The sequence below is a fragment of the Mustelus asterias genome, unplaced genomic scaffold (assembly GCF_964213995.1).
Source record: "Mustelus asterias unplaced genomic scaffold, sMusAst1.hap1.1 HAP1_SCAFFOLD_47, whole genome shotgun sequence".
NCBI classification, from domain to species: Eukaryota; Metazoa; Chordata; class Chondrichthyes; order Carcharhiniformes; family Triakidae; genus Mustelus; species Mustelus asterias.
In genome coordinates, this window is record NW_027590122.1 from 850394 (window position 1) to 862847 (window position 12454).

The 12454-nt window shown below is 46.7% G+C and overlaps 1 protein-coding gene and 1 pseudogene across 4 annotated transcripts in view; both read left to right on the forward strand.

Annotated features, from left to right (window-relative positions):
• The first annotated feature begins 269 nt into the window (after positions 1 to 269).
• The window catches only part of LOC144483143 (uncharacterized), a 40893-nt gene continuing 28708 nt past the window's right edge, over positions 270 to 12454 (forward strand). The window contains exons 1-3 of one of the 4 annotated variants that reach the window (XM_078201933.1): positions 270 to 340; positions 1207 to 1299; positions 7934 to 9316. In XM_078201933.1, the coding sequence (XP_078058059.1) occupies positions 8229 to 9071 (843 nt within the window). In that variant the 5' untranslated portion in view covers positions 270 to 340; positions 1207 to 1299; positions 7934 to 8228 and the 3' untranslated portion in view covers positions 9072 to 9316. Of the gene's footprint in view, positions 494 to 1206; positions 1300 to 7933; positions 9317 to 12454 lie in introns of those variants that run through there. The other 3 variants (XM_078201934.1, XM_078201935.1, XM_078201936.1) reach the window with 3 other exon arrangements.
• LOC144483172 (uncharacterized) lies at positions 2711 to 3833 on the forward strand (annotated as a pseudogene).

A 12454-nucleotide genomic window follows, 5' to 3' on the forward strand; every position in this document is an offset into this window, starting at 1 on the left:
CGGCTCCAGTGTTTCCCGCTCACCTCGTTTCTGAATCTGACCCGCTGCCAGTTTCCAACCAAACTGACCCCATCCGGATTCGACAATGCGCATGCTCCAGCTCGCTGGGCCCGGGAACAGATTGACGGCAGCTCCGGACCAATCAGAGTGAATGAGGGGCGGGGATGGAGGACCAAGCGGGACCGGCTGGTCCTCCAACCAATCAGAGTGAATGAGGGGCGGGGCTGGAGGACCGTGCGGGAGCGGCGGGTCCTCCAACCAATCAGAGTGAATGAGGGGCGGAGCCTCGGGCATGCGCAGTGCGGGAAATGGCGACAGACGGATCCCGGGTCAATAGGAGGTGAAGAGCGGCGCGCGGTGAATGTGGCGGTTGGAGAGGCTTCGGAAACATGTTGTTCAAATCCCGGGAAAGAACATCCCGGTCCCCCCGTTTGTACCAAATGGAGCCGCAGCTGGTAGTGTTGGGCCTGGGCCGACTGCCGCCATTCTGTAGGTGGGAATGTGAATCAGTGCGCATGTGTCAGGCCATTCCACCCATCGAGGCTGCTCTGCCATTCAGTGCTTCATCTGATCATTGCCTTCACTCAATGTTCCTCCAGCCCCAACCTCCCCAACCCACCACTCCCTTGTCGGTAAAAATGGTGTACAACACAGCCCTGAATATACCCAATGATGTGGAGATGCCGGCGTTGGACTGGGGTAAACACAGTAAGCGTAACCTGGTGTTGTTAAAACGCTTACTGTGTGTATACCCAATGAGCCAGCTTCCATTGCTCACTGAAGGAGAGAATTGCACAGGCTACTGGACCTCTGAGCGAAGCGATTTCTCCTCATCTGTCTTCAACCCTTCCTTTTAAACTGTCTCTGCAGTTCCACATTTCCCTCTGAGGGGAAACATCCTTGCAGCACTTATCCTGTCAAGCACCCACAGAATCTTATATGCTTCAGTTACAACATTTATCTAAAATCTAATGAGTATAGGTACACCCTGCCCAATGTTTCCTCATTTAAAAAAAACACTTCGTGCCTGGAATCAGCTCAGTGAACCTTGTCTGAATTACTTCCAATGTAAGCATATCCCATTTTACATAATCCTGCACCCTTTTACAGGGGGTTAAAAGGGGAGCAATCGCAAACCAAGAAAAATGTTTATCTCTTATTTTCTAACCACAGTTGACACATGACTCTTGTAATCTCCTTTTACAGGGAGTTGGAAGATTTGAAGTCTGTGATTTCTCTGATTCCAATGCTTCTGATATCTTTCCAGCTGCAGCAGGAGGTTTTCAAATAGTTCCAGAAGTGAGTATTATTGAGCATTCATCTACAATCCAGTGCTTTTAGTGCTATGCTCTGTTATTTGTGCTCTGTTCTACCTCTCAGGCTGGTCTGAGTCCTTTCATTTGGATCTGAATCTATATCCATCCATTGCTCTGTTTCACCTCTGCCCTCTCTGATTACCTCTGTCATTGTTTAACTCTCTATTTTTCTAGTGGTAGATTTATTTTAACCGTGTTTGGTACTTTACTGTTATTTTCTTGCAACTGTATCTAAATGAAGCTTTCACCTTTTCCCATCCCTCAGCTATGTGCTTCTGATGTACCATCTTTATCTTCCAATGGTCAGGAATTATTTTTCCTGCACTGGAGATCATTTCTCTTTTGCTCATTGGCTGATATTAAACATCAAATCTGCACCATAATTCCCTGGAATTGAAGATTTGAACTTACTGTCAGATTAGCCATGATCTTATTAAATGGTGGAGCAGGCTTGAGGGGCTGAATGGCCTACGCTTGATCCTGATTGTATATCCATATGGATTCTGCACACCCTGATATTTTAACTCTGTTCTCTTGCCACAGTTACTTGCTAACAAGTTAAGTATTTTCAGTATTTGCTCTTTTTATTTCAGATTTTCAGCAACCACAGTATTTTGCTATTATTTTGTTGCAGGCGTTTGTCCCAGAACCGAGCCTTGAAGCACAGATTGACCAATTAAGAATGACTTGTATCGGGGCGGGTGTTGGTTGTGGATGTTGATCTGTGTTTTCCAGTTACACACACTTTTTCACAGTGTTGGTGTGATTGAAATGTGGCACACTCATGATGCCACAATTAGATCAGTACAGATATCTCACAGGGTTGTGTGATGGAGGAGATTTCAGAGATGGGGTGGTTAAGTCTAGAGGTACAGGGTCGGAAGCTCAGTTTTGGGTAAAGGATGGCAGTAATGTTGTGAAATTAATTTCACTTCAGATAGTTGCTCGGGAGAAGGATAGCGCGGTTAGGGAGTGAAGTTTGTATTGGGGCAATCTCTCTCGTGTGTATGTATATATTATGTGTATATATATCACTCTCTATCTCTCTTCACCCATTGTGTCCAGAGTCTTGTGAAGGCACAGAACAGATGGCAGGTTCTCTTCCCTGAAGGATATTACTGAACCTGTCTGATTTTTGTGACAATCCAGCAGTTTCCATGGTCACGTTTTCCTAGTGCCTGCCCCACAAATTACCAGATTCATTCAGCTCAATTTCACAACCTGCCTTTGTGTTCTTGTGGGTTCTCTCTCACGCCCTTTTTTCTGTTTTAAATCAATTTCACAGGGTTTTAGAAGGGGAGGATTTGCAGTCAGGAAACAGAAATCAAACATCACATCAAAATCTGACGGGGTCACCTAATTTATCATAACCTGAATTTCATCGGATTTTGAACATGGAAGGAAAAAGCACTGTTCACAGTGGAGAGAAACTGTACGTGTGTTCTGTGTGTGGGCGAGGCTTCAGCCAGTCATCTGGCCTGTCGAGACACAAGCGCAGTCACACCAGGGAGAAGGTGTGGAAATGTGGGGACTGTGGGAAGGAATTCAGTCATTCATCTGCCCTGCAGAATCACCAGCGACTTCATAGTGGGGAGAGGCCGTTCACCTGCCCCGAGTGTGGGAAGGGATTCACTCGGTCAGCAACCTTGCTGAATCACCGGCGAGTTCACACTGGGGAGAGGCCATTCCCCTGCTCTCAGTGTGGGAAGGGATTCACTCAGTTATCCCACCTGCTGACACACCAACGTGATCACACTGGGGAAAAGCCATTCACCTGTTCCGTGTGTAGGAAGAGTTTCACTCGGTCATCCCACCTACAGACGCACCAGCGAGTTCACTCTGGAGAGAGACCATTTACCTGCTCTGAGTGTGGGAAGGGATTCATTCAATTATCCAACCTCTTGGTTCACTGGCAGGTTCACACTGGGGAGAGACCGTTCACCTGCTCCGAGTGTGGGAAGGGATTCACTCAGTCCGGCAGCCTGCATTTACACAAACTGACTCACACTGGGGAGAAGCCATTCACCTGGCTCCGAGTGTGGGAAGGGATTCACTCGGCCATCTGACTTGCTGATACACCAGCGAGTTCACACTGACGAGAGACCTTTTAAATGCCCAGACTGTGGGAAGTGCTATAAAAGTTCCAGCCAACTGATGTCCCATCAACGCGTTCACACGGACGAGAGACCATTCAAGTGCACTGACTGCGGGACTGGGTTCAGGAGTTCAACAAACCTGACTGTTCACCAACGAATTCACACCGGGGAGAGACCGTTCACCTGCTCCGAGTGCGGGAAGGGATTCACTGATTTATCCACCCTGCTGAAACACCAGCGCACACACACTGGAGAAAGGCCATTCACCTGCCCTAAATGTGGGAAGGGATTCACTCAGTCAGCCAACCTGCAGAGGCACCAGCGAATTCACACTGGGGAGAGGCCATTCACCTGTTCCCAGTGCGGGAAAGGATTCATCGAGTTATCCAATCTGCTGAGACACCAGTCAGTTCACGAGTAACTACCACAATTTGGTTTTGCTGTTAACCACATCCATGTTCACTGGGATCTGGGTGTTTTTCTTCCTCCTCTTCCGATTTTACTTGGAATCACCACAAAGCTGCTTCACCATCTCCTCCTGTCAGTCACCATCCCTCTCCCAATCCCACTGTATTTCTGATTCTGTCCACCACATCTTTCCATCTGGTCTTAGACATTCCTCCTCTCCTTCTTCCTGACAGTCCCATGTCCATCACTCCCCTCACCACATTTCCTCCCTCACTCTCCATAACAGATGTCCAGACCATTTCAATCTCTTCTCCACTACATAGAAACATAAAAACTAGAAGCAGGAGTAGGCCATTCGGCCCTTCGATCCTGCTGCGCCATTCATTATGATCATGGCTGATCATCAAATTCAATATCCTGATCCCTTTAGTCCCAAGAGCTATATCTAATTTCTTCTTGAAATCACACAATGTTTTGGCCTCAACTACTTTGTGATTGTAGATTCTTTCTTTTCAAGTTCAGTGATGATTTTCTATCACCGAATATTCCACTGCACATCTTCCAATTACTGCAGCCAGAGCTAATCTGTTTCTTCATTTCCAAATTTCCATCTCCTCCCATCACTGACCCCAGGAACTTGAAGCTACTCATATTCTTCAAGTCTTCACCCATAATCTTTACCTTCACTCTCATCCCCTTCCCTAATCTCAACTTGACAGTCCAGAAATTGGATCTTTGGTTCATTAGTGTCCTTGAGGGAGGGAAATCTGCCATTCTTACCTGATCTGTACAGACTTGAAACGTTAACTCTGTTTCTCTTTCCACAGATGCTGCCAAACCTGCTGAGTTTTTCCCAAATTTTCTGTTTTATTTCAGATTTCAAGCATCCACAGTAATTTGCTTTTACTTAATCCAATCTTCTTATTGCATTGACCTTCCTGATATTTTTCTATCATTTGTCTTTAAAAATACCTTTGTGCTCTGTTTCTGCTGATGTTGATAAACTCGATCCCGATCATATTCTGGATAAAAGTCAAATAAATCAGCTTTGTGTTGGAACAGCCAGTGTGGTTAATAATTTTAATATCTCTAACACAAGTTAGCTCTTTTTAAAACATCCTCGGTATCCCAGTCTCCTCCATTCTTGCCAAAGCAACGAGTGTGAGGAGCTCATGGAATCATAGAATCCCTGCAATGTGGAAGGAGGCCATTCGGCCCATTCAGTCTACACCAACTCTCCAACAGAGCATATTACCTCGGCCCTATCCCCATGCATCCATCATGGCCAATACACCCAACCCACATATCTTTAGACACTAAGGGGCAATTTAGCATGGCCAAGCCACCTAACCTGCACATCTTTGGACTGTGGTAGGAAAGCAGAGCACCCGGAGGAAACCCACACAGACTTCAGGAGAACGTGCAAACTGCCCACCTGGTCTGGAATTGAACCTGGGTCTCTGGCGCTGTGAGGCAGCAATGCTACCACTCTGCCTCTGTGCTGCCCCATTGTCACTAAGATTGAGACAATCTGATCAGCTGCCTCTGCTGCTTTCCTCCCGTCCACTACCCCGGAAGTTCAAAATTGTTCTGAAGATCTGCCCAGCCCAGGCCTTAAACTGACTTCTTTCTTTAGTTTCTCTCCATCTTCCCATATCCCTTCAAGAGCTAATCTTGTCCATGAAACCCATCTTCCGTTCTATTCACTCTTTCCCACTAAACTGCCAACCATCCAGAGAGTTCTGGAGGAGGGTAAGTTTATGGAGAATGGAAGATGGGGGATCGGTCAGAAGAGCGTTGGAATAGTCAAATCTGAAAGTAACAAAGGCAAGATGAGAAGTCCAGCAGCAAATGAACTGAGGCAGGATGGATCTAATTGTCTTAGAGGTGGAAACAGTAATATCAGAGACGGTGAGGATATGTCGCCAATAGTTCAACTCGAGGTCAAATAGGAAAGGAAGATTGCAATTGGTCTGGTTCAGCCTGTGGTCAGGGAGGAGGATAGTATCGCTGATGAGGGTGACAAAGTTTGTGGGGTGCACGGTGATGGAGTTCATGGACCTGAGTATTAACCCTGCACCTGGAAACTAACTTGTGATTCCCCTGCCAAGGCACCCAGATTGCTCTGTACCTCAGAGTTCTGGTTGTGATACATATAAATGATTTGGAAGAAGATGTAGCTGGTCTGATTAGTAAGTTTGCGGACGACACAAAGATTGCTGGGGTTGCGGGTAGTGATGAACATTGTCAGAAAATACAGCCGAATATAAATAGGCTGGAAAATTGGGCGGAGAAATGGCAGATGGAATTTAATCCAGATAAATGCAAAGTGATGCATTTTGGGAGATCTAATTCAGGGGGGAGCTATACAATAAATGGCAGAACCATCAGGAGTACAGACACACAGAGGGATCTGGGTGTGCAAGTCCACAGAACCTTAAAGGTGGCAGCACAGGTGGAAAAGGTGGTGAAGAAGGCATATGGCATGCTTGCCTTTATTGGACGGGGCATCGAGGGTAAAAGTTAGCATATGATGTTGCAGTTATATAGAACGTTGGTTAGGCCACATTTGGAATACTGCGTCCAGTTCTGGTCGCCACACTACCAGAAGGACGTGGAGGCTTTGGAGAGAGTGCAGAGAAGGTTTACCAGGATGTTGCCTGGTATGGAGGGTATGCGCTATGAGGTGTGATTCAGTAAACTAGGGTTGTTCTCCCTGGAAAGACGGAGTTTGAGGGGCAACCTAATAGAAGTTTATAAAATTATGAAGGGCATAGATAGGGTGAACAGTTGGAAGCTTTTTCCCAGGTCAGAAATGACAAACACAAGGGGTCACAAGTTCAAGGTAAGGGGGGCAAGGTTCAATACAGATAAGTATGGGAAAGTTTTTTACACAGAGGGTGGTGGGGGCCTGGAATGCACTACCAAGCAAGGTGGTTGAGGCGGACACGCTAGGATCATTTAAGACTTATCTAGATAGCCACATGAACAGACTGGGAAGAGAGGGATACAAACGGATGGTCCAGTTAGGAACACATGATCGGTGCAGGCTTGGAGGGCCAAAGGGCCTGTTCCTGTGCTGTATTGTTCTTTGTTCTGCAATTCATTTAAATAAGCTGCTGCTTTTTCTGTTCTTTCTGTCTGAGTGGACAAGTTCACATTTTCCCACGTTATACTGGATCACCAGTCTAATACCTGGGAAGGTGTTGTGTTATTGGGAACGGTTGAGCCTGTACTCATTGGAGTTTAGAAGAATGAGGGGTAATCTTTTTAAGTTTAAATTTTATTTATTCGTGTCACAAGTAGGCTTACACTAACACTACAAAGAAGTTACTGTGAAAATCCCCTAGTTGCCACACTCCAGTGCCTGTTTGGGTCCACTGAGGGAGAATTTTGTTTGGCCAGTGCACCCTAACCAGCACGTCTTTTGGACTGTGCGATGAAACCGGAGCATCTGGAAGAAACCCACACAGACACGGGGGGAATGTGCAGAATCCGCATAGACAGTGACCCAAGCCGGGAATTGAACATGGATCTTTGGCACTGTGAGGCAGCAGTGTTAACCACTGTGCCACCGTGCTGCCCAAGGTAGCTTGACAGATGAAGAGAGGTTATTTCCCCACATGGGCAGAATGCCAAATATAAAGGGTTTCTCATTTCTAATGGAGAGGAGGAGAAATTTCTTCCCTCAGGGGGTCTTTGGAATTATTTTCCCCAGGGAGCAGTGGAGGCTGCGTCAGGCTGAGTTAGGCAGATTGTTATCCACAAGAGTTATGGCCGACAGGCGGGAACGTGGAGTTAAGGGCACAATCGGATCAACCATCATCTTATTGAATGGAACGGCAGGCTCAATGGGCCGAATGGTCTATTCCTCCTTCTTTCCATGATGTTATGGTCTCTGTGTTGAGGACAGGAAGCATTATGTATTGATCTGTCAATCAACATGAATTAGCATCTTCAGGAGGTACAGCAGACTGAGAATGGAGGAAAAATAGACAGAGATTTACAGCTTTGGGGGAATGAGAGGTAGATTGTTCCAGAGAAACTAAAACTGTCTGTTCTGAATTTTTATCCTACACTAATAGTGGTGACTTTTGTGAACTCCTTTTACAGGATATTAGAAGGGGAGAATTTTGAGACAGAAATCTCAAAACAAACATCAAGATCTGATTCACTCAATTCACTAGGATGTGAAACCATCGGCCATTCTAACATCAGTGTGACTGGAAAAGCACCGAGACACACACACACCTGATTGAGAGTGTTCCAGTGAACTGACTGTGGAAAGAGCTTTAACCTGTTACACAGCCTGAAAAAACATCGCCATTCACAGCGGGAGAAACTGCACACGTGTTCGATGTGAGATTTAACTTATTGTTTAACCTGGAGTCACAAGGACACCTGCACCATGGAGAAACCGTGGAAATGTGGGGACTGTGAGAAGGGATTCAGGTCCCCGTCTGAGCTGGAAACTCATCGACGCAGTCACACTGGGGAGAGACCATTCATCTGCTCCAAGTGTGGGAAGGGATTTGCTCAGTCGTCCACACTGCTGACACACCAACAGGTTCACAGTCGAGAGAGGCCATTCACCTGCTCTCAATGTGGGAAGGGATTCACTAATCCATCCCTTCTGCTGAGGCACCAGCGAGTTCACACTGGGGAGAGGCCGTTCATTTGCTCTGACTGTGGGAAGGGATTTAAAGACTCCTCCACCCTGCTGACACACTGGCGAGTTCACACTGGGGAGCGGCCGTTCACCTGCTCAGAGTGTGAGAAGGGATTCAGTGATTTATCCACCCTGCTGACACACCAGCGGGTTCACAGCGGAGAGAGACCATTCAGATGCTCCCAGTGTGGGAAGAGATTCGCTCAGTCTTCAAATCTGCAGAAACACCAGCGGGTTCACTCTGGGCTGAAGCCGTTCACTTGCTTTGAGTGCGGGAAGGGATTCCGTGATTCATCCCACCTACTGAGACACCAGAGAGTTCACACGGGAGAGAGGCCGTTCACCTGCTCAGAGTGTGAGAAGAGATTTACTCACTCATCCACCCTGCGGACACACCAGCGAGTTCACTCTGGGGAGAGGCCGTTCACCTGCCGTGACTGTGGGAAGGGATTCACTCAATCTTCGAACCTGCTGAAACACCAGCGGGTTCACTCCGGGCAGAAACCATTCACCTGCTCCGTGTGTGGGAAGGGATTCAGTGATTCATCTCACCTGCTAAGACACCGGCGAGTTCACAAGTGATGACAGGGGTTGGATTCTGCTGTTATTGCTGCTGTTAATCACATCCAGGACTGAACCATGTTCATTCTGACAGTTGGTGAAGTGAGAGGGTCGGAGGGTTTTGCTCAGCAGGACTGGCCAGTCTTATGTCTTCCAGTGGGCTGATGCTCTTCGAGCCTGGGAGAGCACATTTCCACTGAAATGATCCACAGAAGCAGATGTGGTGTATTCATTTTATCCTGGATAGTAAATAGTCTTTCCTATCACTACAGGTGTCTTGTCTTTCTTCCATCCTCGTTCTCAGGGTTGGCCGCACTCTGAACAATCTTTCTCCACTGATTTCTCAACTGCCCTCACTGCCTGTCCCATCGAGAGACCAGTCCACATTCTGATATTATCCACCCGTGCCATCTTGGGCCTTCCTTGCACACATTTTCCAGGTGTTTTGCCTTGCAGTCCCTCTTTTTCCAAATACTCATAGAGAATCATAGAATCCCTACAGTACAGAAGGAGGCCATTCAGCCCATTGAGTCTGTACCGACCACAATCCCACCCAGGTCCTATTGCCGTAACCCCACATACTTACCTGCTAATTCCCCTGACACTCGGGTCAATTTAGCATGGCCAGTCAACCTAACCCACACATCTTTGGACTGTGGGAGGAAACGGTAGCACCCGGAGGAAACTCATACAGACACCGGGAGAAAGTGCAAACTCCACACAGGCAGTGACCCGAGGCCGGAATTGAACCCAGATCCCTGGCGCTGTGAGGCAGCAGTGCTAACCACTGTGCCGTCCCTCCCTATTTACAACACATGTCCAAAATAGGTGAGCTTCCTGGATGTCAGAGCCTCAGACAGATTCCTGTGAACACCAAAAACAAAACCCCCAAAGGAAAATTACAAATTTCAAAACAGGATGTGGTTCTGGGGAGAAATGAAGCACTCCAGCCCCCACATTGCCCACTGGTCATGGAGGATCTTAGTCATGCTGATGGACACCACGTGTTCCACTCCAGGGACACCCGACTGCGAACATCACCGTGAAAGCGGCTCAACCGCCCACTGCCTTAATCCATTCATGGCAAATACTCACTGGATAAAGAGGTTTCTCATCAAATCTCTGCTCGATTATTGAACCCCTTGAACATTTCCATTGTGTCAGGGTGGCAATAATTGTGTTTTGGGTGAATCTCATGGAATCTCCTCTGGAGAAGCTTTCCTGGTGAGTGAATCTGCCTGGTTATCATCACTCTCTTCACTAACTCCTGCTGCTGATCTACCTTCACTTTACAAATAGCAATTTGTCCCAAACACATCACACTTCCCACCCCGAGAGTCTCAGTGTGAACAGGGAGGAATATGTTTGAAACATAGAAAATAGGAGCAGGAGGAGGCCATTCGGCCCATCGAACGCACTCCACCATTCATTTGATGATGGCTGATCATCCAGTTAAATAGCCTGATCCCACCTTCTCCCCATATCCTTTGATCCCCTTCACTCATGCGCTATATCGAACTGTTTCTTGAAAACATACAATGTTTTGGCCTCGACTATTCCCTATGGTGGCGAATTCCATAGGCTGACCACTCTCTGGGTGAAGAAATTTCTGCTTATCTCCCCAAAACAGTCTACCCTGCATCGTCAGACTGTGACCCCCTGGTTCTGGGCAGCCCCACCATTAGGAACATCTTTCCTGCATCTATCCTGTCTGGTCTCAGATCTCCACCCTGGGATTCCCAGTGTGAACAGGGTGGGATGTGTTTGGAGACAGGATGTCCCAGTTCTCCAGTCTGGAATTCTCAGTGTGAAGTTTAACAACACCAGGTTAAAGTCCAACAGGTTTATTTGGTAGCAAAAGCCACACAAGCTTTCGAGGCTCTGAGCCCCTTCTTCAGGTGAGTGGGAATTCTGTTCACAAACAGAACTTATAAGACACAGACTCAATTTACATGAATAATGGTTGGAATGCGAATACTTACAGCTAATCCAGTCTTTAAGAAACAAAACAATGGGAGTGGAGAGAGCATCAAGACAGGTTAAAAAGATGTGTATTGTCTCCAGACAAGACAGCCAGTGAAACTCTGCAGGTCCACGCAACTGTGGGAGTTACAAATAGTGTGACATAAATTCTGATTCTAGGATCGCATGATAAAGACTCAGGAGGAAAAAAGCAGAAATATTTATGTGAAATAGTGTGACATAAACCCAATATCCCGGTTGAGGCCGTCCTTGTGTGTGCGGAACCTGGCTATCAGTTTCTGCTCCGCGACTCTGCGCTGTCGTGTGTCGCGAAGGCCGCCTTGGAGAACGCTTACCCGAATATCAGAGGCCGAATGCCCGTGACCGTGATTCTCAGTGTGAACAGGGGGGGAATGTGTTTGGAGATAGGATGTCCCAGTTCTCCATCTTTAAAAGGTCAAAGAGAGGACCAGCTGGATTAAATGGTGTTGCTTTATGACATAATTTCATTGCCTGGTAACTAACCGCCCGGAACCCAGCTCATTATGGGCTGGGAGTGTTTGGTGGGGCAATGCAGATGGAGTTTTTCTACTCACTGGCACTGTTTGGTGTGGCTGCCCTGCATGGTTTCCACTTCAGAACATGAGCATTAAATTTTGATTTGATTTATTATTGTCAAATAGATTGGGATATCGTGAAAAGTATTATTTCTTGTGCGCTATACAGACAAAACATACCTTTCATAGAGTACACGGGGAGAAGGAAAGGATAGGGTGCAGAATATAGTATTGCAGGTACAGGTAGGGTGAAGAGAAATATCAGCTTAATAGGACCATTCAAAAGTGTGATGACTTTTGGGAAGAAGCTGTTCTTGAGTCGTTTGGTACATGTTTTCAGACTTTTGCATAAATTTACCGAGAAAGTGGTGATGAGCTGCCTTCCTGAACCACTTCAGTCCATGTGGTGTAGGTATATCCATAGTGCTATTAGGGAGGGAATTGCAGGATTTTGATCCAGTGACAGTGAAGGAACGGCGATATATTTCCAAGTCACAATGGCATGTGGCTTGGAGGGGAATTTGCAGCAGGTGGTGTTCTCATGTGTCTGCTGTCCTTGTCCTTCCGGATGATGGTGGTTGTGTGTGTGGGAAGAGATTGACTCAGTCAGTTATCAGCTTTGTTTATGGGAATACATTTGTTGATAATGGATCCACAGCTTTTTGGTATTTTCCTAATCCACCACAAACAAGTTGCCTCCTCATAACTTTGCGGTTACCTCTGTTTAGATTTAAGACCCTAGCTTCAGATTGAGTAACATTGTTTTCAAACTTATTGTAAAATTCTATTTTAAATTCATTGTGTCTTTCAATCTCGATAAACCTCACGAAAAACAGATTACCTCTGATCATCATCACATTTCTGTTTGTGGAGGCTTACTGCGCA